The 24,256-nt window shown below is 46.2% G+C and overlaps 1 protein-coding gene across 2 annotated transcripts in view; it reads left to right on the plus strand.

Annotated features, from left to right (window-relative positions):
- CEP112 (centrosomal protein 112) overlaps positions 1-24,256 on the plus strand; it is a 3,147,769-nt gene that overhangs the window by 799,789 nt on the left and 2,323,724 nt on the right. For both annotated transcript variants that reach the window (XR_011305153.1, XM_069655053.1), the window contains exon 13: positions 8,752-8,906. Coding sequence is in view for 1 of the 2 variants with exons in the window: in XM_069655053.1 (XP_069511154.1) it covers positions 8,752-8,906 (155 nt within the window). In the remaining variant the exon portion in view is untranslated. The remainder of the gene's footprint in view (positions 1-8,751; positions 8,907-24,256) is intronic.

A 24,256-nucleotide genomic window follows, 5' to 3' on the forward strand; every position in this document is an offset into this window, starting at 1 on the left:
ACTCCCACAGGTGGCTACTCCTCATCCACGCTAAACCTGCGGTTCTACCATTCCAGGGACCGCCGCATCTAATGAGCCTCGAACCTCCCTACTAGGTTACCTGGGTCTCCATTACACCAGATAGGTAAGACACTTTAGTTACTTTCGTTTACCTCATTGTATTGTGCTTGCCTGGTACTTAACCTCATTCCCTCTTGACAGCAGCATCAGTGTTCCAAGAGGCTCCGTGGATCTGAGAAGACATCTCTCACCTGTGGCCTCAAGGGTCGTACAGCGGGTTTCTATTAGTTCCCCTGTGCGTCACTTGGGGACGGAGGTCTCATCGGTCTACACGACACTCAAGTCAGAACAGCCTGAAAGAATGGGAAGCAAGTGCAAAGTTACTGACATGGGTGGTGAACGAAGCTGGTCCAATGCTGATAATACCTCTGACGACACCAGCACTGTGCTATCAGAACAGCGAAGTTGAAGTTGGCGAGAATGTTGGGTGCAAGAACATTGAACAAATCGCAGCCATGAAGGCGGGAACAGCAGTGCTGATGGATCACTATTGAGCTTGCGGATCAAAGGCATACGAGTAACTGTCACCTGACTGGGGAGGAGTTTGCCTGTTGGTACACATCAACATGTTTTTGTTGGTCGTGCCAAAAATGAATGTGAAGCTCGATGACTTCCCAAAGATGGACAATAACAAAAGGAAGAGGTTGATTGAAGGGGCACCAACTCCCAAGGCAGAGAAAGGAGAGGAGCAAGCAGGATTAAACAGAGTGAAGAGGGGAGTGAATTACTTCTCAGAAGCATCAGAGAAGGCACTAGATGAAATACCAGTAGAGCAAAGGCTGCTCAGCAGGACACAAATGTTTTTCCCATCAATAATACCATTGGTGTAGACGTACACAAATGCAAAGTGGTTACAAATCACTTGTTGGGAGCTGATGGTGACTATTAACTTTACTGTGAATGGGGTTAACACCATAAAGGAAGAGCTCAGAGCAATAAGGTTGGCAGAGCTCCAGAATAGGTATGTTCCGGATCTCCTCACGGCTATGGAAGGAGACGTTTGACCAAAGATTGGGAGTTCCTGTTGCACATTCATACCTGCCAACGATGAAGATAGCGGGACTCTTATCAGATGCAGAGGCATAACTGGCACAGATACATGTCAAGATGGAAGATGAAGCAAGAGGAACAGGGAAGGACAATAGCTGGCTAGCGTACCTTTGGTCATGGATGCCATCATGACCGGCAGATGGACTGAAGGTGATAATAGGAGCACTTGTATTGACAGCAACATCAATGTGTGGCATCAGAATCTGCATGGCAAAATGCCAGAAAACAGCAGACGAGACTATTGGAATGCAGATCCTGATGAATGTGAACATAGGAGGCACAAAAGATGAGATTGTTGCAGAAAGTGACAAGCTCTGAGAAAGAATTGCACAATGTCAACTATTCCAACAAAATCCATGAAGCTGGACAACCCGTTCGATCGAAAGTACTATGAAGAGAAGTGGGTTTGGTGCAACCCCAAAGGAGTGTGTTGTCACATGCACTGGTCATTCGACGACCACACCAACTACTTATGGGCACCTCAGAGGAATAATGAAGATATGGCAGCCACGAGCGAAAGGACTGTCATATAAGGATGTGGTCGACAGGTTGACCAGAGGGGGTGACTGAAGAGGGATAGGGAAGTCTACCACCCCCTCCCACTAAATTCATGACAAGGAAGGAGGCCAGGAATTAATGCAAGCACACATTCTATTTTGGGCCAATTCCAAGTGGACCCACGAGTGACAAATATGTCGAGAGATACCCCCTCAGCCAGCCTTACCCCCCCAACCAGCCCTACAGACCAGGTGCGGTGCGAATTTACCCCACCGTGGATAAAGAACCACAAGCCACGATCAAAGACACCTATATAGACTGCCTGGACTACGCACTAAGAAGCCATGTTGCGGACTTTGTTGGAGACAGCACGCCATAGCAGCGTTAGACACAAAGCACACGTGCCTCACGCACTTCGGGATACGAACACATACTTGAATACACGAAGAACACATGCGTACAGCTCTATAGTTAGAGGACAGATGCATATACATGCTGTCATTGTTTTTATTATGTTTACCATTAGCCAAATGCAACGACGCAGAAACCGCAAGAGACAAGAGATCTTGAGCGCAGCTTGCAGATGCTTACATGCAATTAACCCTATGGAACTGCAGGAGCACCTAAGGGACCTGACAGAACCACGTGTGATTAACCTATGGAAATTTAGTATAGTATGGACACTGTAGAAACCGCATTTCAAGGTTTAGGACAACTACAGCAGGCCTGGAGCCGCAGAGCAAGAGACCAGCTGAGCTAATTCAGCCTGGACTGAGAGGAAGATGTGTGAGGAAGGACACACAGCCAAGGCCAGCAGATATAGATAACATTCCAACCCACAGATGATAAAGGGACCAGCTGCAAAAATGACTATTAAATCCTCATAATTCAGAGCTGCACAACTCAAATTCCTGGTGGGTGAACACGTGACCCGGCCGAGGCAGACAATGGACACCGATTAGCAGTGGGAAAGGAGAGCTGGTCTCAGGCTCCCAGAAACAATGATATGTTACAAGTGTTGCCCTGATCAGGAGAGCACTCTCGAGCTAAGGTGGTGTACACAAGTTACCATGCAGATACATAGTCGTTCTTGTTACCTTGAAAAGGTACACCATGAGCTGAGAACTCTTGCAGATCCCAGGCCTTGGGAACATCAGCTCCAGCCAATCACAGTTTAGTACCCTAGGGGTGGGTAGCAACGGGCAAGAACCAATGGTAAGCCCACCACACTGCAACATTGTTATAGATAGTAACTTGGGGATGGACCAGGCCAGCCACCTGATATGCGAGAGCCAGTAGAATAACATCTATACAGTCTACTATAGGCAGTATAATACTCAATACCCAATTGTGTGACCCAATACATTTCTGGACGAAGGGCACACATGTTGTGATGTCGTTCTGATGCAATCAGGGGGTAAAACCAGTCTGCGAGCAGAGAAAGAGCGAGATGTACATGGATTTTCTCTGTTCCTGTGCTGATCCCTGTTGGTTTTGCCTGTAATAAACCATAGTTTGAACTTGCCGTTGGCTAAGTCCTCTGTGTATCTGGGAAGGAGGGAGTTGGGCTTTCCATGTCCGCGGACTTCTAGTGTCCCTCTGGCATACCGGTGGCTCCGTCCTCAGCACTGGGGTTGCCGAAGAGCGGAAGGCACCAGTGAAGCACTGATAGAGTTCTCTGTGGGTTCAGCTGGAGCGAACATGAAGCAAGAAAAGAGTGCGGAGCAGACCAGTAGAGCGTGGAGCCGCTGCAGTGCTGCAGACGAAGAGGAGAGAAGCCAGAAGAGCCAGAGAGACATGACCCCAGTCCCAGGAAGCCATAGTCCCAAAGAAGGTAACGCGAGGTACGAGAGACCCGGAGGAAACATGGGGGCGGAAGCGGGGCAGGCTCGATAGGTCCAGTAGTAGCAATCAAAGTATTGGGAAGGGCACATTGAGCATCCGAGGAGAACTTCCTTATTGCTTTGGCAACAATAAACCCACTGATTACCAGAGAAGGGTCTGGGACCTCAGCACAAGCTTATTGAGCATCCGAGGAGGACTTCCTCATCATAGTGGCAGCAGCAGGTGAGTTGCTAGGTCTGGAAAAGACCCGGGGTCTATGCCGATGTTGGAACTGTTGGGACTGGGGGCTAGCTAGTCTTTTGGCTGTAGCTCCTGAGATTCTATCCGGGGCTACAACCAAAAGATCAGGGGCTATAGCCCCCTTAGCTACCCCCCCCAGCAACGCCCCTGGGCAGCAGCAAACCAATGACCTCCAGAAAAGGGTCTGGGAAACCGACATAGGTACATTAAGCATCGAAAGAAAGAATCCTCGTCGCACTGGCCGGGAAAAGTCCACTGAGGCACTGTGAAGGACTTGGGACTTTGCCAATACCAGCTGAAGGGTGCAATTCTCCTGCTTCTGGAGGTTGAAGGAACTGAAAGCCTTTTTGGTCCAGAGACTCCAGTGCGAATTATATAGCTGTTTATGAGACAATACTAGGAGAAGGGAGTCATTATTCTGGTTCCGAAAGTTGACTGCTGCACAGGTTTGTTGAAACCACAAGCCAGGGCAATGGAGTCATTCCCCTGGATCAGGAACTTTTCTGTTGACTTATTCTGTATTTATTCTGTGACTTTAGTTGTACTGAAAGTGATAGAAGTAGGTTGTGACACATAATGGTGGAGTTTGATTTCAACTGACATTCTGAAAGATCATTTAGTATTAATTTGCGGCAGGGATAACCCCTCTTAGAAGACGGGGAAAGTGAGGAATTCTTTTCTTGATGAATACACGTTTTTGCCAGCCAAAATGCCACCCATGTGTCAGCATCCTTCTTCGACACCCTTGCAGGTTTTGCTCATTACTGTTACATACAAGGTATATTTGACCAGTACTAAAGGATATGTCCACTCTAGTTCATAATTGGGTATTTGCATCTCAGGAAATCTCTTGTTTTATTTCAGCGGCACCCTGCCACAGATTGGACTGTCATCTTAGCGCAGGGGCTTTTCTAAACCAAAATCACATGCACAGAGAACAAGAATTTGGACCTTGCCAACACTGATATAAGAAGGTTACACAGTATGTTGATGGACTTTTCATGTACTGATTCTTGTAATAATAATAACAAATGGTTCTGTCTTGCCATAGAAATACAAATCAAACATTAGCATTTAGTACCGGTGGCATTAAAGTAGTTCACTGTAGATAAGTAAGTAGGTGATCTATACGCAAGCTTTTGTCATATGGTTATTGAATGCTTCCTGAAAACTCTAAGCACGTCTGAGGGAATCCTGGGATCCCCCTGAATTTATGTGTAGAGACTTTTCTACTTTACATTTGCTCCATATCGTAGCATACCTTCTCTTGACTTATAGACCGGATCATTTCAAGTCATCCCCAGTGTCAGCGTTGCCAGAGCAAAATATATGTACTTTATTCAGTTTCATTTAATACACGTTTTGAAATGCAGCAGCCTCAATATCTGTAATGTGCCTGCGGAGGACGTACCTTCTAATGGCAATTTCCTTTTTTCTATCACTGCCTCAGTTGATATCCTAATACTTTTTTGAAATCTGTGTTTTTAATAGTGCATTTATTTGTGTAGCATTATATTCTGCTGTACACCTGGTAATGTGGAGAATTATTGAAGAATAATATCTGTCAACAAGGAAAATAACATGTTGCTTTCTTTTTTATCATCACATGACACTATGTGGCTTTCACCATTAAAAACACAGTACAGACTGATAGAACATTCCCTTTTTCAATGTTTACCTAAAAATGATAACCTTTCACCAAATGCATCTAAATACACCAAATAGTATCTAAACAACACAACGTCACCACAAGGGAAATCTTGTGCATTGAAAAATTAAATAAGAATTCGCATAGAGCTAATTATTTAAATCCCTTCATCGCTGTTCCTCTCGGGGAGTTTTTGGGCAATTAAGACATTACTTGCGAGCCTTTTATGCAATGCTTCACTAATTTAGTTTGCCAATTACCTTTTTGACATCAAGCCAGCATGCTTTTTCAATTTGACCGTACTAGCTTAATAACTTAATTTCCTTTCCGTCTGTTACCAGCAACATTGCCCTTTATGCAAAACAGTCTATTCTCGACTTTGCCACTCTTGCCTCAGGCACGGCAGTTACAGAAGCAACATTCTGGAGTTTGTCCAGAGATTCCCACCAAATAAAATAAAATAAAAGCCACCAAACTCCCTGAGCGCCCCCATTGCTTCTGCCGTCACCCTTCTACTTGACTGACAGTCGCCTACAATGCAGTACAAGCTGCATTATCAACCAGAAGGATATGCCTCTCATGAAGCACATTGGAGTCCACCCAGCAGCAGCATAGTGTGAGGGAAGTGTCTTTAGGGGAAAGAAACATGAGAAAATAAGTTAATTGTACAGAACAAGCTGTAGGCAGCGCGACAGGCGATACACACATGAAGCCGGAATCTACTGGTGTGCAACCTCCAATTTGGAAATCTTGATGCGCGTCTCTCCTGCGCTGGTACCTGCAGTGCTCTGGCTGTACTGTGTCATGTTTCCAGTCTGATAGCCAAGACTCCTCTGGGCCTGTTTGATATTTAGACCTGACATCATGATGCCCAAAAAAATAGATACCCAGGGTACCTTGAGGTCCGCTCCCTGGCAAGAGTTTGATCGAATAAGACCCTCAACGTTCTTAGCTTATCTCCTAGTTGGTATTACATGATCTGCAATTAGGAAGCTTATATATGATATGATATGGCATTTGTAACGCACATATATACAAGTGTTTCATGGCGCAACAAGGCAAAGAAGGGGGAACAGAGGGAGGACAGAGACAATGATCTTACTAGGCCAAGTGAAATTGAGATTGCGTAAGTGCATGGGAGGCAGGAGGGGAAAAGGGGAAGGGGCAGTGCTGTACATGGGATAAAAACAATAACAAGAGGTGTGGCCAGCAGGTGGCAAGGGCGAGGGTTACTGCAGACAGCAAGTGTCCAAAAGTGCAGATAGGGGGACTGTAGGGTTACAGAAACAGATTCAAGTGCAAGGGTTGCCCGGTGGCAGTACAGGAGTGCAACTGGGAAGGTAGGGACCTGGACTCGAAATCAGAGGGTAGCCAGGTGACCAGTGCAGTATCAGACAGGAAATCACCACGGGAGAGGAAGAGAGAAGGCAGAAGTAAAGAGGAAGGTCTTGAGGAGCTTCCGAAACCAGAGATGGTTCTCCTCGAGTTTCATGGAGGCAGGGAGACTGTTCCTACACTCGCCTTATTCAGTCTAGGACTGGAGCATAAGTTCGGTTTTCTCTTGGTTCAGCGCCAGACCACTCGTACACATCCAATTCTGAATAAGGTTATAGGTGCCTTTAACCACTTTTGCATCTTCCTCGTAGTTTCCTGTCGGAGGAATGAGACATTGGGTGTCACCAGCATAATTCGAGAAGCAAATCTTATTCTCCTCTAGCAGCTGAAACAGTGGCATTGTAAAGATATTGTACAAGACTTACGACAAACAGGCGCCCTGAGGGACTCCAAATCTCAAAATGACTGGCTGTGGCTATGCCGTGTTACTACACACACTCATGGTTCTATTTCCTAAAAAAGATTACATCCAAGAGACTGCTTGATCACTAAATTTGGCCACTTCTTGTAATCTGTTTAAAAGTAATGGCTAATCCACTAAATCAAACACTGCCGACAGATCCAATGCCATCATCATCATGGTTTGGCCTTCATTTATCTTTTCCAGAATATTGGACTTTAACTCCAAAAGGGCCGATTCCGTACTAAAACCTGGCTGAAAGCCTGCCTGACTGTTACTCAGAATAGAGTGGCTCTTTAAATGTTCCAGTACTTGTTCATAAGCCACCCTATCCAGTATTTTTAGCAGGAAAGGGGAACTAGTTATCAGCCTATAGTTTATTGGCATCATAGGATCAAGACCTTGCTTTTTAGGAAGAGAGGTAATCCAAGTTCCCTTTAATAGTGTAGGAACATAACCTTCATTCAGGGAAGCATTAACAATGTTTGTAATGGTACTAATTAATAATTCAGAACATGCGTTAATACCTGTAGCTGGAAAAATATCACCTTTACACACTGACGGTTTAAGTTTAAGCAAAATAGTTCTTAGTTCATCTTCTAAAATGCTCCTAAAATTAAAAACTGGGACCCCCAAGTGATCACTGATCTTAAATTCTCCCTTTACTCCTGCCTCAGAGGTAGTTGTCTGTGCTTTCAGGACTTTTGCTTTCTGAATGGTGGTTTTAATTTATTCCACTTTATCCACAATGGCCTCCTGGATACGAGCACACCATTCGCTATCTTTGCAAATAGTTTCCTGTAGAATGTTCTGCGGCTTCTCTAATTTCTTCAAGGTTTGAAGATTTCCTTATTATCATGTTAGGCCTCAAAAATCCGTAAGTCATATGTGTCTTTCTTAGATTTAATTACAGCATATTTATATTTCTTAGCGGATGTTGTATACCTGAGTTTGTTATGATCGGACTGGCAAGATTTCCAGCGGTAGAAGTCTTATCATTAAAGCTTTAAGTTCTTCTGAGAATCGGCCATTATGAGTGTTGTTGTTCACCTTCCAGGATTTTAGCGGTGCCAAAGTATTAGTTGCATCTTCCAGAGCATCCAGGAGTACATTTGTCATTCCCTCTGCGGAATGCAAGAGTGAATTATCTGTTATAAAGTCCACTCCTGGACTGTCTCAGGTTTCAGCCTCTTCAAATTTCTCGAGACACACCAGTGTTGTTTTATTCCCCCTTTTCTAATTTTGAGCAATACCAAACTCAATGAAGAAGTTATCCAACCAGAGACACAGGGCAGTGTTAGATTTGCTCAAATTCACATAGTAAGAGGCCACCCAATTCAGCATATTGCTAACAACTGTGTAAAACAGATGTCCTACAAAAGTGCACGTGTTGGGGTGGTGGTTGTAAATGTCTTTACTTTGAAAACATGACAAACATGTTGCACCATTTGTAAAGTTTTGAGCACATTATTAAGTTTATGATTTTGGATAATGATTGGTTTGTGTTCCTTCCTCATGCTCCAAATGTACCACTGTGGCTTTAGGCTGTTAAGCAACAGTAGGAGTGTGCATTAATTCATAGAGATGGCTTCTTAACTATGACCTGTCCTTATAGAACCAGATGATGAAAGAACTGGAAGCCCGTGTCCAGCAGTTGACAGTGGAAGCTGAGAGCAGCAATTTACAGAGGCTAAAATTATCTCAAGAAAAGACCGACCTGGAGAAAGCCCATCGGACCACCTATTCTGAGCTGCAGGATATAAGAGAGAGGTATGCAAGTTGTTTTTGAACTCAGTTATGTTAAGATTATTTAATGCTGTGCCAATCAGATCTAGGTTATAATGCCGGGAAAAAAATGAGGCCGAAAAAAACTAATTCCGAAAATTCCTTTTTGTGTGCACTTTTTTCCATTTTAAATGCGGGTGGAGACCACCCGCAGTTCCATCCCGATGTTCCCCCTACCATAATGTATTCCCTTACCCCATCCCCAATCTAGACAATTACAAAAGCACACTCCACAACTTCCTCCCTGACAACTTCAAATGCGCACAAGCAAACGGGAAAAATAAAAGAGGAGGAGGACTGGCAATAGCTTACAAGCAACACCTGAAAATCAAAATTGAAGCCCCTTGAAGTATCGAAAATTGTGAATCTCTAATCCTTCGCCTATCAATAAACCTCAAATTCATTCTGATATACAGACCACCGACTTATGATGCAACCTTCGTGAACGCTTTCATGGAAGAAATCGACCAAGAACACCTTATGATCCTGGGTGACTTCAACATATGGTTTGACGAACAAACCACAATCGCATGAAAATCACTAGCCAAACAACTAAAGACAATGAAACTACATCAACTTGTGAAAGTAGCAACTCACGCAGCACGACATACACTAGATGCAATCTTCGTCAACAAAACCTTATCACCACGGTGCCACCAATTCAGATCCTCTGGAGCGATCACCTCATCACCCCCTTCGTGATCACGTTGGCTACACCAACAACCAATCAATACACAAATCTGCCAATTATCATGAAAAGAAATTGGATGACCATCAAAAATGGCAACTTAACTAGAAATCAACAAACCGCCGGCAACAACTATGGATGAAGCTGACCTTGACAGAAAAAAATAACTACTTCACAATTGGATCACAACCACAATAGACGATATCTCCAAGGAAAAACCTTTTACCCCATCACGCAAAAGAGTAACAGCAAAATGGTTTACCCCGCTACTCAGCGCTATGAAAAGGAAAAACAGGAAACTTGAACTAGAATGAAGGAATAAAAATGGCTGGGCCAAGAAATTTCAATTCCAACAACAAATCCACTCATACAGAAATTAAATCCAAAAGGCCAAAAGAAATCCTATGACAACAGAATCAACAAAGCACCCAACACCCAAAAAGAACTGTTAAAAATCATAAACTAAATAAGAAAACCCCTGGGCTGCAACAACACACCGATACCTTCACTGAAACTATGCAACGACCTCGCAAAACACTTCGAAAACAAAATAAACACCGTCCAACAGATCATACAAAGAACACCAAGCAACCCCAACCTACCCACCCATCTGATGACTGCCAGAACAAACTTCGAAGCTTCCGCCAAATATCAGCAGAGACATTAGTCAAGCTGGTAAACAATAGCAGCAAAGCAGGTTCCCTCCTAGATCCCTTCCCACCAGACATGCACAAATCAATCCTCACACAATGAACACCCATGGAATACTACAGAAACCTTTCTAACCAATCAATTTCAATAGAGAGAATACCACAATCTTTCAAGTCAGCATACATCAAACCACTCCCCAAGGACATATCAGGCAATGCCGAGGACCTCTCCAACTACAGACCCATCTCCAATATCCCATACCCAGCGAAACTACTCGAAACATACATCCATAGAATAAAACAAGAATTCAATGAGGAGCACCCACTGCTGGATCAAGCACAAGTAGGCTTCAGACCAATGAGAGTAACGGAAAGGGCACTGCTTTCGTTCTGGGATGATTTAAAGGCGAATGCAGACTCAGACAAAAGCACAGCTCTAATACTTCCGGATCTCGCTGCAGCATTTGACACAAGTCAACCACAGCTACAAGGACACTGTACTTGACTGTGTTGTGTCTCATTTCTCCAACTGCACCTTCATCCGAGGGACCACCCTCCTCCCTATGGGAGGTCCCCAAGGATCAGTCCTCGGTCCACCCTTCTTTACTCTTTTCACCTGCTGCATAGGCAAACTCATCTTATCATTTTGACTTTCACAACCAGCTCTTCGTTGATTATACCCAAGTAATCTCCTTTTCCTCCTTCTTTCCTTCTTACCAGCTGCTTTGCAGCAATCCTTCACTAGATGGCTTCATGCTGCTTAATTTCTTCAAGATGGAAGACCTCTTTCTTCTTGCCTCCAATGCTAACCCCACTCATCTCCTTTGCTCCTCACTGCCTCACTCCATCACACAAGACTTGCAACTTTGTCATCATCTTTGACAGCCACGTACAACGTTGATTCATCCCTGCTATTGCCATGGCTTCCTGGATTAACCTACTCAACATAAGGAAATTGGGCCCCCACTTTGCCCAATAGTCTCTGAAAAAACACTGATCTCTTCCCTTGTGTTAAACTAACTGGACTACTGTTTGAGCCTACTCCTTGGTCTCCACCTCTACTCTTTCTCTCATCTAAATAACTTTGCTACCCATGCCCTATATATACCCAGATCCCGCGCTACCTCTATACACTGGCATCATGCTGGCTGGCTCTCATGCAAAATTGCTTTCTTTTCAAGTTCCTACTACTAGTCCAAAAATCTAACCATAGTTTGCCCACCTCCACCTTGATAACTAAATTTCTCTCGACTCTCGAACAGTGTGATCCTACTCACTTCACAAAGTTTCTGTTCTCTACTTCTGCTCCTTCTGCCTACTTCCCTTTTTCTACTGCAGTGCCCTACCCCCTACATTAAAGCTAGCCATCAGTGGCATTATTTAAAACCAGACTTAAGTTTCACTTGATAGCCAGCAAAGTTGCACCTCCCACCACCTCAGCATAGTCTACTAACTGACTCTAGTCTACCTCTACAGTTAATGCCACACTTGTTTGTATAATAATGTACATATTCCTACATCCCATTCCCTTTCCTCCACACTGTATGGGCATCCCTGCCTAGAGACAGAACTGGAACCCTTTTTTTCTTCCAAAGAAGAACATCGGCCCAGTCCCTTGTCTCACTTGCTGTTCTTTGGGTCTCTATACCACCCGTTCATCACCTGGTCTATCTGATATCAACCTCCTACTGTAAATCCACCCTACACAGACAGGTTACTCCTTTTGTTATTATCAGTATTATCTCCTATGTATGTCATTTCCGTGAGAAGTGACATCCCGAATGTTCAATAAGTACAAGTAATTGCAACAGGGTTGTTTTTTATTAAATTATCACCTTCCCAAGAGCTAAACCTTCCAACCCATGATGTGCATTCTTCTTGGGGATTTCAAAGCCATATTTGCTTATTAAGATCATTCTTAACAATGACGATTGCCCATGCTAGCTGCACTGGTAAGTCTTGATTCTATTAAAGACAAGGAGGCGAGCATTATGCTTAACTCTTTAATTTGCCACCAACATAGCATTTCAACTGTTAATAAACTTTTCTCAAAACAAATGCTTCTTTTGCTTTCAATAAAAGAAATCTTTAGTTTTAAAAGTTTGACTTTCTTTGTAGAGGCTCTCCACTGATCTCCTAATAGTCCCATGAGCCTCCTGGTAAACAGTAGTCCTTCCTCCACCAATCCGGTGCCTGACTCTCCTATAAAGAATACCAGCACTAGGTCCCTTCCTCTTTCTTTGCTTGCCGAAATAACCAAGTCCGTATAACTCTTCAACTTTAACTTCCTCCTCGAGGCAACTGTGGTCGCGGCTTGCTATCCATAAGGTCCAACGGGACAACTGATTTCGCATTCACCTTAGTTTGCGGTATTCTCATGCGGGTTTCTGCTCATCTCCTACGAGAAACAGAAAAATAATAATGTGATGGAGGGAATGCAATGCACTGATAATCAGTTTCAAATACTTTCAATAGTGTAATTGAATTACTTATCGCATTCATTTGGGTGGGATATAATGATCGCCTCCTTGTCTTTAATAGAATCAAGACTGACCAGTGCAGCTAGCCTGGGCAATCTTCATTCTATGACAAGACGGAGGCAAGCATTATGCTTGTTCAAAGCTCTGTACCACCCTACTAGCCATTTCTGAAACTGGCTTAAAATAGAAGGTCTTAAAGGTGGATTCTGAGGACCAATCTGCTGCCTTCATGATGTCTTGCAAAGACACTCCTATGGAGAAGGCCCTAGAAGCCATAGCGCCTCTGACAGAATGTGCTCCAAATAGGGTTAAATCTATGCCAACCCACTGCATAATTTCCCATACCCATCTAGCAATCGTAGCTGTGGCTACTGCATGATGGGGCTTCCTGCGTGCAATTAGCAATTGGGTGACGTCTTGCGGCCTAACAAGCGCTGTCGCGGTCTCATAATCTTTAATGCATTGCGCTACACATAGTATTGTGTTTTCGGGGAAATAGGGATAGGAAATCACTCTGGAGTCGGACTTTGTCCTTTGCACAATGGTGAAAGCAATTCCCTCCGGATAGAAGATCTTTCTGTCTATCTCTAAAGCCTTCACATCCGAGACTCTCCTGCATGCTGTTAGACAGAGCAACATCACCAATTTCCCAGAACGCTGGGACCTGGATAGCTGGCTGTTTTCCGGCCAGCTCGTAAACAATTGCAGAACATCACGCACGTTCCATGGGGAAGAGTATTTGGCTTCCGGCGGCCTCTTCATCCTAATTCCTCTCAAAAGCATTTGGACTGCCGGGTGTTCCCCTACCGGAGCCCCTTCCACTTTCTCATGTCCTGCGGATAGCGCAGACCTATAGACTCCCAAAGTCCTGTAAGCGCAGCCTTCGGGGAATTTGTTTGCTAAAAAGTTTAGGACGTGTACTATATGTGCTGAAACGGGATCCAACTGTAAGTCTGTGCACCATCACGCCAAGGCATCCCATGCCGAACTATAGCTTCTAAAGGTGGAAGGCGCCCAGCAATCTCTGATACAGTCCTCAGCGATCTGTGAAATTCCTGGCAGTTCCCATCTCTTCCTGAAATTCTGCAGGCTATGAGATGTAGGGAGCCCGCCTCCATCAGAGGATGGCACTGGCCGGATGGGCTGAGGCGGAGGTCCGGGCGATGAGGGATCTTCCTCGGATTTTCCGAGGAAAGTTTCATCACTACTGGAAACCAGGGCTGAGACTTCCAAAGGGGGACCACTAGTACTAGCTCTGCCTGGTCTCTGCAAACCTTCGCTAGAAGTCTTGTGATCATTATGAAAGGTGGGAACGCGTAGTGAACTGCTCCTGTCCACGACTGAAGGAACGCATCTATCCCCGCTGCACCCGGGTCTATCCTCCAGCTGAAGTACTTGGCTGTCTGTGCATTCAGTCTGGGTGCAAATAGATCTGTGTGCAATGGACCCCACAACTGGTCTAACTTGTGGAAGATTTGGGGAAGCAGTTTCCAGTTGCTGGAATCTGTCAGGTACCGAGAGTTCCAGTCTGCTACGTCGTTCTGAGCTCCTGGAAGATATTCCGCCGCTACTGCTATCTGGTGCTGAAGACAATAGTGCCAGAAATCTTTCGCTAGCTCTGCTAGCATTCTCGATCTGGTGCCGCCTAGTTTGTTAATGTACCGTACTGCGGAGATGTTGTCCATCTTCAGCAGCACGGAGCACTTGACTTTGTCCTTGGTGAAGGTTTAAACCGCAAACAAGCCCGCTAGCAGCTCGAGACAGTTTATGTGCAGCTGTAACTCGTTCTCTGACCATTTTCCTCCTGTCTCTAACTGACCACACCTCGTTCCCCATCCAGCTCTGCTCGCGTCGGATTCTATATTGAGTTCTGGAACGTCGCCGAAGATGGCCCGACCGTTCCAGGCTTCCATGTTTTGCAGCCACCAGTGAAGCTCTGAGATTGCCTCGCTGTCTAAGGTAACTAGTTGGTGAAAACCTAGACTTCCTTTTAAGTGTCTGATCTTGAGCCTCTGAAGGGCTCTGTAATGTAGGGGTCCTGGGAAGATCGCTTGGATGGAAGCTGCCAGAAGCCCTACTATTCTGGTTAGGTATCGTAGCGAGATGGTCTTTTTCGATAGGACTGTCTTGATCTCCTTCTTTATTGCTCACACTTTCAGGTTCGGGAGTTCCAGAGTTGCTTTTACTGTGTCTATGGTGAAACCCAGGAATTCTACTCTTTGAACTGGCTGCAACCAAGATTTGTCGAGGTTCACCAGGAAACCCAGGGAAGATAGTAAGGTGAAAACCCAACAAACTTCGTTGACTAGGGCGCCCCTGTTCTGGTTTAGGATCAGAATATCGTCTAAATAAATTATGATCCGAATACCCCTTTCTCTTATGGCTGCTGCCACTGGCTTCATCAGTTTGGTGAAGGCCCATGGGGCTGAGGCGAGCCCGAAGGGAAGGCATTTGAAACGCCACACCTCTCTGTTCCAGCCGAAACGTAGGTACCTGCGGTGGGCTTCTGCTATAGGCACTGTGAGATATGCATCTTTCAGATCCAGACGTGCTAGCCAATCTTTCTTGCGCAATAGGTCTCTGAGAAGATGGATTCCCTCCATCTTGAAATGATTGTATTTTAGCCACTCGTTTAGGTTTTTTAGGTTGATAACTGGACGCACTTTCTCTTTTCTGTGAACGAGGAACATATTGCTTATAAACCCCGGGGAAGACTGCGACTCGCGCTCTATCGCATTTTTCCGGAGAAGCTTCACTAGCTCGCTCTGAAGAAGCGCTGCTTCCTGCGCTGCTAGGTGTATCGCTTGCGGCTCTTGGGCTTGAAAGGGGTCGCCTAGAAAATCTATGCGCAAGCCTGCTACGGCATTTAAAACCCAAGCATCGCTGCATAATGCGTGCCAAGCGTTCAGAAATTGCAGGGTTCTGCACCCCACTTGCACATTTGAGGTACTCTCTGCCAGTGGCGCCTGCATGTCTGTAGGCTCCTCTTTGCCTGCGACCTCTTGGGAACCTCGTCCGGGAGGGGAAAAAGGAGTCCTGTTGTCTTCCCTCCCAATATTGTGCTCTGTTTCCTTGGGGCCTGCGATGATAGGAATATCGACCGGACGCTCGGCCCCTTTGGTGTCCGGTCCCAGCAAAAACTCGCCCGGGAAAGATTCTCTTAATGGAGCTCTGAGCTTTCTTGAGGGCTGAATAAGTTCCCACGAATTGGGACATTTCTTTCGCAAAGGCCTCACCAAAAAGGCCTTTCGCTCCTTGACCTGCTTCATACGACGATAAGTCGCTTAGTTTGAATCAATTTCCAGGAGCACTCCTCTTCTCCTCTCGGAAGAGAGGGCGCAGTTGGCGTTACCCAAGAAACACATGGCTCTTTGCGCCCAGTTTGCTAGGACCAGAGGATCAATGGGGGATCCAGTGTCTTTGGCTTTCTCAGCCAGATCCATCATTTTTGCCAATGGGCCTGCTAAATCAAGGACTTTATCCTGACACCCTCTCCAGGCTCTATCCACGCCTTTCCTGATATCTTTGGAAACCTTTGTTACGAAAGTAACCATCTTTGGGTCTAAATCGGGGGTTTCTGATAACTTGTCCGGGAGGTCTGGACGAGGGCATTCTGCTCTCATGCAAGACCTTACCTCCCTGTCGAGCGGTTTGCATATATGCTGCGCCATGTAAAGCACTACTTTCGGGGAGGAAACCCACTCTGTGGATTTAGGGTGCCTAATAGCCTCCGGATCGAACATATCGTTCGTGTCTTCCTCTTGATCTAGGATCATTTCTTCTGCTGCGGTGTGCCCTGAGGTCGTCGTCGGGCGAGTTACCCTGGTCTATGTCCTCTAAATTATTTGCCCATGGGGCCGGGGGTCTGGGCCGGCAATCTGTCGATTTTGCCAGGAAGGCCTTCTTTAACATTGCAACGGGATCGTCTGCCTTGTGGGGGTCCTGGTCGACCCTCCTTCCCTTGCTCGGGGTGGGGGGTCAAAGAGTCTGTGCTCTTCCGAGCCTTACACCCCAGTTCAACCCCTCCAAGGGGGGGTGTCCAGTCGACGGTCCTTTGCCTGGGCTAAGCACCCTCTTTTTTCTAGGGGATTTCTGATCCTTTTGTAAAATCCATGCCTCAAGCATGTCTAACCTCTGAACAATCGGCTGCACTCCTTCTGAAACTGCCAATGATAGGGAATCTCCCAATACTTTTTTAAAGCTGAGAGACAGCTCTGCTTCTTGATGGGAGGGTTCCTCCTCCCACTCTTCTTCTGTGTATTCACGAGTTGTAGAGTGCTCCCCTTCATAATGGGCCATAATGTCCTTTTGTTAGCAAGGCTAACGTTCTTAGTCAACTGCAAGAGTTTTGACTCACTGACAGGCAGCTGGCAAGCTGCAGGCCTTTGGGAGACACGTGAATCAATTTTTTTTTATTTTTTTTTTTAATCAGCTAATTGCAGCTGTATTCACTCGTGCTCCGTGACAGGAATTCCGTCTTTGTTTTATTTTTTTTTGTTGTAAAGCTGTAAGCTTTTCTCTGGGCATCCACACGCAGCTCTCTCTGTCACTCCTGTAACAAAGCGAATGCCGGAAGGGCCCGGGGAGAGATGGGAAGACTCGGACCTCTCGCTCCCTTAGGGTCCTATGGCACGCCTGCCATGCGACATCTAGAGGAGCGGGCCGGATGCCTTTTACAGGTGAGAGCGCCTGCGGCTCTGGCTCCGCCTCCTCAGCCTCCCGAGTTTCGGGGAGGGATTACCCGTTGCGCGGCTCTTCCGAGTCACATCAGTAAGAGGAACGGGCGTGGGGCGCCACTCGAGCAGTGAGCTTGAAAAAGCCGTATTATGGAAATACGAATGTAATCGAGAATTCATTAATAATATAAAGATATATATATATATATATATATGTATATATATATATATATGTATGTATATATATATGTATATATATATATATATATATATATATATATATATATATATATATACACGCTGCGTGGCAAAACGTTCATATTAGGTAAATCTCGCACAATGTAACCGAAAATGCACTCTAAAGAGGTATATTAGACTGAGAATATGCATCACTTATTGTCAAGCTGGTTGGCCCGAGAGGACCGCGTACCTGTAGTCTTGGTGGTTGGTCTCGCAGAGGTCGCCAGTCTGGAGTCCGGGAACTGATGAACTAGCGGCACGAGGAACCAGCCTCTCCACCACCCAAAAGAGGAACTGGGTGGAGGATGGACCAACTCCCAATGTCACGAAAGGCACTCTCCAGATAAGCGTGACAAGAGGATTGTTCGGCTCAGATGGATGGAACCATAGTCCAGGTGGAGCTTGTTGTCAAGACCATGAATCTTCCAAGAACCTCTGTGCAGCGACAGTTGGTAGATAGACCAGTGTGGCAGAAAAGGTATTCGCAGTAGGCAAAAGGAGCTTGGCTGGTGCTGATGGTTCCAATGGTACACAGGATAAAGTTCGGAGTCAGGCAAGACAGGAAAGAGGGAGGTCAGGTGGAGCTTGCTGTCTGGCCAAATAAAGAACTGTCTAAACGTGCCCAGGATGGAACAGGAGAATGCAGGCTAGCATAGGGTATGACCCAGATACACAGTTGGTGGTAGATGACTCAGGACAGGGCTCAGGAAAGGGCTGGTGGAAGGCTAACCCAGGACAGGACCCAGGTAATAGCTGGAGGCAGGCTGGCCCAAGACAGGACCCCGGTAAGAGCTGGAGGCAGGCTGGCCCAGGGCAGGACCCAGGTAAGGACTGGAGGCAGGCAGGCCCAGGACAGGACCCAGGTAAGAGCTGGAGGCAGGCTGGCCCAGGGCAGGACCCCGGTAAGGACTGGAGGCAGGCAGGCCCAGGACAGGACCCAGGTAAGAGCTGGAGGCAGGCTGGCCCAGGGCAGGACCCAGGTAAGGACTGGAGGCAGGCAGGCCCAGGACAGGACCCAGGTAAGTGCTGGAGGCAGGCTGGCCCAAGACAGGCCACAGGTAAGTGCTGGGGGCAGGCTGGCCCAAGACAGGCCACAGGTAAGTGCTGGAGGCAGGAACAACGAGGCAAGCGAAGCGAACCGCGTTGAGACGCGACCCGCTTTGACTCGCGGCCTCTTTTATGGGCCGCCGGCGCCCGAGAGGCCTGGAACGCAAGCCGTTCCGTTTCCGGGCGCCGGCGAACCCACAACGAGGCTTGGAAGGCAAGCCCCTCCAAGGAGGCGAGCCCAGTCCACGGCGCATGCGCGGAACCGAGACAGAGGTCTTCCGCGCATGCGCCAAAGGCCGCCGGCCCCGTAACCAGTCGCTCCCCTCCCGGCGAGTCCCCAGACGCGAACGCGCGGGTAGACTCGCCAGGAGGAAATGGGAGCGGCAGACCCCGGTCTCCCGCGTGACATGACACTTAATTGTATGCTGGCAGCAAAAAGAAAGAGGAAGGGACCTAGTGCTGCTAGTCCTTATAGGAGAGCCAGGCATTGGTTTGGTGGAGGAAGGACTACTGTTTACCAGGAGGCTCATGGGACTAGTAGGAGATCAGTGGAGAGCCTCTACAAAGAAAGTCAAACTTTTAAAACTAAAGATTTATTTTATTGAAAGCAAAAGAAACATTTGTTTTGAGAAAAGTTTATTAAAAGTTGAATTGCTATGTTGGTGGCAAATGAAAGAGTTAAGCATAATGCTCGCCTCCGTCTTGTCATAAAATCATAAAATGTACCACTGAAGTGTCTTCAGCATATTGAAAGTGAAAGGGTTGACTTTGCATGAATAGAAGTGTCCTTTCCTAAAATGGGAAATTGAATAATTCAACAATATTATCCTAAAAGGGTAATAAACACTGGCCCAGGTTAGTGTACATTTTTGCTGATGCCTCTGTTTTTCAGACTAGTTGCAGATTGTACTTGTGGTGTGAATTATATGTGAAATATGCATCAGAATGTGCTACTGCTTTGTGTACATTGAAGGAATTGCTAAAAAGGACTTGACTTTATTTGAGAGAGAAATTATTTTAAAAACCAAATATTTGAGTGTTTAGTGCCAGTGCCTATCGTTTGGTGAGATACAGGTGACCGTCTTAGAACTCAGATTTGGAGTCCAGGATACTTTGTCCACCAGGCTTCAGTCTCGGGAATCTGCTCCCAACCTATTTTATTTTCAACTCTTTGACTAGCGGTCGAAGCAGCCGTAGTCCTACATCTTCTGTGACACTCAAGCTGTGCATACACTCTGATAACTAGGATGCTGTATGCAATCTGGGTCAAACATGTCGTCTCCTTAGTCTTCCACATATGGGGGACTTCCAGTGGCAGAAACGTAATGCTCAGGCTTCTGACTTACTGTGCTTGTGAGGCTGCCAGTCATAGTGGGAGCCGGCTCGTGGTTTCCGTCGTCCAAGGAAAGCACTGCCCTTGTTTTCGACTGAAGATGCCGAGGGAGAGCCAGTAGCACCATATTGACCTTCATCTGATGCCAACACAGTCCTCATGACTATAAAATGTTTACCAGCTGTTGCACAGTTGGCGTTAACGTACTATTTAGCTACTTCCCACAAGCAATATCCACGTTTTGGTGATTGGCATGTGTGCCTGACCTAACCACTTGTTATGCTGAAATATGGATCACTATGATATGTAAAAAGTTAACATATTCACTCATGGGAGGCTTTCCGTCTTTCTTACTTGGCACCACTTATCTCATCTCTCAATTGATAAAGGGCAGAGGAACATGGAGCCAATGCCATCATGACAGTGAGCCAAGAACGTGTTTCCAATGCTGCTTGGCTCCTCACACAACCTTCATTGTTGCATGCTGGGATGGTATCATGGTGTCAGATTCCATTTCATCACAGTAATGGTCTTTTTTCTCGCATGCGTCAGACCTCTTGTAAACTATCATGAATCTGCCAACCCCTCTATTCTATCAAAGCCAGATGATCTTCATGTATCTTTACCTTACCGTGGTTTTACAGAAATGTGTCTCAAAATGTGATCAAGAAGCTGCAATCTAATGATGTCATCACTCCTTTCCCTGACATAGCTTCTCCTCATGTGGCCAGGGGACGGCAGCTGCTACCTGATCTTGACCTTTATGGGCGGCTATCGATCACATGGGGGGAGGTGGCCCTTGGGGGAATGGCATGATATCATCAGGTGAGACAATATCCCCCTTTCCCTTCTAGGGATATTCCCCTCCCATCCCTCATGCTCTAATGGCATATTACTATCATCCCCTTCAACCACTTGACAATCTTACTGACAGTATTCTTCAATATCAGAAAATCAGTAAAGAAACAAGTACTGGGAAGAGACAAGGACGATTACTCCTAATGTGAACCAACACCAGCAGTCTAGTAGCTGGAAGAAGGTGATTGGCCCTCCATGGTTTAAAACCATGCCGGGAAAAGAAGCATGGAGTTCATCTTCCTACCCAGCTGTGGTAAGCACAGCCAAGGAGAGGCCGGGAGTACAACCTATATGGGGCGGAGCAACCTGAAGAAGCAGGCGGTCTTGCCAAGTCGTGGGAGGCCGGAGAACACTGCACGGAGAAGCTCACGGGCCAAAGCATTGACCTTGAGAAGAGGAGATTTTGCCAAGGGGAGCTGGAGGCGTGATGGAAGCCGGCGAGCGAACACACCACTCTGCAGAACTGACAACAAGCTGCAGACCGACAAGAGAGACGCTAAAGACCCCGAAGCCGCTGCTGGAAACCAGTGAGCTGCTGAGATGGACGGGCCCACTGGGCCACCTTGGAGGGGGCACCGCGTACAGAAAGAAACACAGTATAAGAGCTGGGGAAGGCCTGAGCAAGATAACAGGGCCCCTGAGACATTTCATTATAACCTAAACAGTACATGGAAAATGGTTTGGAGCCCATAGCCATGGTATAAAATACATGTGAGGAATACATTGTGGAAGTCCATGGAAAGGGGTCTGGACCCGTAGTCACATTATAAAATAAAACAGTGTGGTAGAAAAGACTAATGAAATAAATTTTGAAAGAATGTCCTGGCAGGAGAGTATACCAGGCAAAACCAAGTGGGTGCTGTGATCTACATAAGGAAAGTCCTGGTTGGAGATTATACCGGGCAAAGCCATGTGGCTAAAGTGAATAACAGTGAATTGGAAAAGCAACCTGTCGGGAGAGTACCAGGTGTTTTGCGTTTCTCGGACCCCCACCCAAATTGTATTAAGAAACTTTATGAAAGAACCTGGCAGGGGAGTATGCCAGGTATTGTTGTTTTGTGAGACAGAGAATCCCAAGGAAGATTCATGCTTTTATGATTTTTGCATTATGTTGAATGTGAGAAGGACTTGGGGAAGGGAGATATTTCCCTTGGAATAAGTTGCGACATTAAGAGGTGGGAAGTTAACCTCTTGAGCTACAAATAACTTGGTTATTCTTTTGAATCTTTTTGTTTTGGAGAAGAGAAACCTGGGGAACAGAGTGATTCCCTAGAACTGTGAACATCATACATTTGGAAACTTTTTTGGATTTACATCTTTTTGTTGAACATTTGTGCACTTTGCAAGTCAGATACATTTCCTTTAGCACCTTAAGAGTTACTTTTAGAATATGAAGGCTAGGATAGGATTTCGGACATAGGACATTTTTGCTTTGAACATCTTGACATACGACAGGCCCTTAGTGTTTGTTTGAGGTAGCGAAATAGCTTCTAGGTTAGGGACAGTGAGGCATTTTCCAACCCCGTTTTTGAGATCGATAGGCCGAGTTTCCATTCCTTGTTCACTCTGTTGTCATGCAATGTGAATGGTTTGGCTAGTAAGCGCATTGATCCTAATTGCCATGCCCTAGTAGAGAAGTCTAAAATAATTTGTCTCCAAGAAACATGGCGTATTGCCCCCATACATAAGCTAAACGGTCCTAGGTCAAAATGGAAACGAGAACGATTAAGAAAGTCTATGGAGCGGTCTTTCTAAATTGGACTGTCAGGCTCCTGCCGCAGGGCCTGACAAGCTCTGTGTGACCCGGCAGACTTGACGCAGGAGTGACAGGTAAGTTGAAAATGTTTGTGTTTGTATGAGAATGTGTGGGCAGAATGTGTGTTTAGAAGTGGGAAGGAGGTGATGGATGTGGAAATGAAGGATTTGCGGGGGGTTACCCCGCCACGATTAACGAGAGAATGAGCGGGAGAGAGGGGGTGTGGGAAAGCAGTGGGGGGTCTATGTAATAATACTGCATTTTAAAGCCTGCACAAAAACGTCTAAAATAATTCTGTCTTTTTTGTGTTCGTGCATGCGGGATTATGACATAGAACCAAGCTAAAATAGCGTCCTATGGATGGCCTCCTAATTTGGGTCCATTAAAGCCTCAAGGTTGTTTGTACCCAGATGGAATTGGACTCGCTGGATATGCTTGGCGCGACATTGAGGAGTGGGGGCGATTTCAGTCTGGTTCTTCTAAACCTGTACTTAAGGCAAAAGCAGCAAGCTGTTGCGTACTTGTAGAGTGTAGAGTGTATTAAGTAGTGTAAGTTCTCCGGTTGCAGGGAGTTCCTTCTTACTGCTTTCAGCTTGATAATCGCTTTGTCTCTGACTTGTTTTCACCAGTGCCCCAAATCTTGTTAGGATCCCAGATCTTTAGTGGACTTATCTCTGTCACTATAATGAGGATGGTTTCCTCTATGCTTTGGATTACTTCAGTTGGGGTTGCAGTCCCTTCTTGTTTGGTCAGTGGCCTCCTCTTTCACACTGTTATGGTAGACAGGGTCCCAGATCCTTCCCTGGTGGCCTGTGGGCTTATCTCTGCCATTGCATCCGGTATTTACTTGGCGCTGGTTTGTGTCCGAGACCCTTATTTTGCTCGAGTTCCAAACACTTGTCTCTCTCCCTTTTGTGCTAGGCTCACTTTCTTGCCAAGTACTGCCATGAAGGCGATTACTCTTATTGTTATTGCCGGTTCTTCCTGGGTTCATGCTTCATTTGGGAGTGTCGCACAGGTGTTCTGTGTCTCTGTTGCTCTTGCTCCACGCGTCTCATTCCCGTTCTCTGGTCTGCCAGTGTAGGCGCTGCTGTAGGATCTGCACGGTCCACCTTTCAGAGGGTGCGCTACCACTTCTCAGCCTCCATTCATGGTCTCGACCAGCTTCACATCACCAGTCACGGATTCTTGCCACCTGCTTCCTGTCTCCAGCAGATGATGGCTCTCTGCTTCTCCAGAGCGCTCAGAGCCTCCTTTGCTTTTCCTGGGCTGGGTTGCCTTCCGTGCTGCTCTCCTTCTTCCCTCTTTTCCAGTCCTTCTTTTGTTTTTATGTAAGTCAAGTGTGCACTCACCTGTGGAGCACTAGAATGATTCTTCCATAGCCCTGGACCACTTTAGTTGACTCCTAAGAGCCACCTCTTCCCAGTACTTGCATTGGGAGTCATCTTTATTTCTTGGGTGATCTTCGTCCAGTTGGTGAAACTGCATGATGTTACAATAGCACATGGATGTATCAGTAGACTGGGTGTGCAAAAGGGTAATAAAGGTTTTGGGTAGGTTTGGGTTTCTGGTGTGGTTCCACCTATCACCCAGGTGGTTGTCCTCTT

Source organism: Ambystoma mexicanum, chromosome 3q (genome assembly GCF_040938575.1).
Source record: "Ambystoma mexicanum isolate Mex_15411 chromosome 3q, UKY_AmexF1_1, whole genome shotgun sequence".
In the NCBI taxonomy this organism is placed as follows: Eukaryota; Metazoa; Chordata; class Amphibia; order Caudata; family Ambystomatidae; genus Ambystoma; species Ambystoma mexicanum.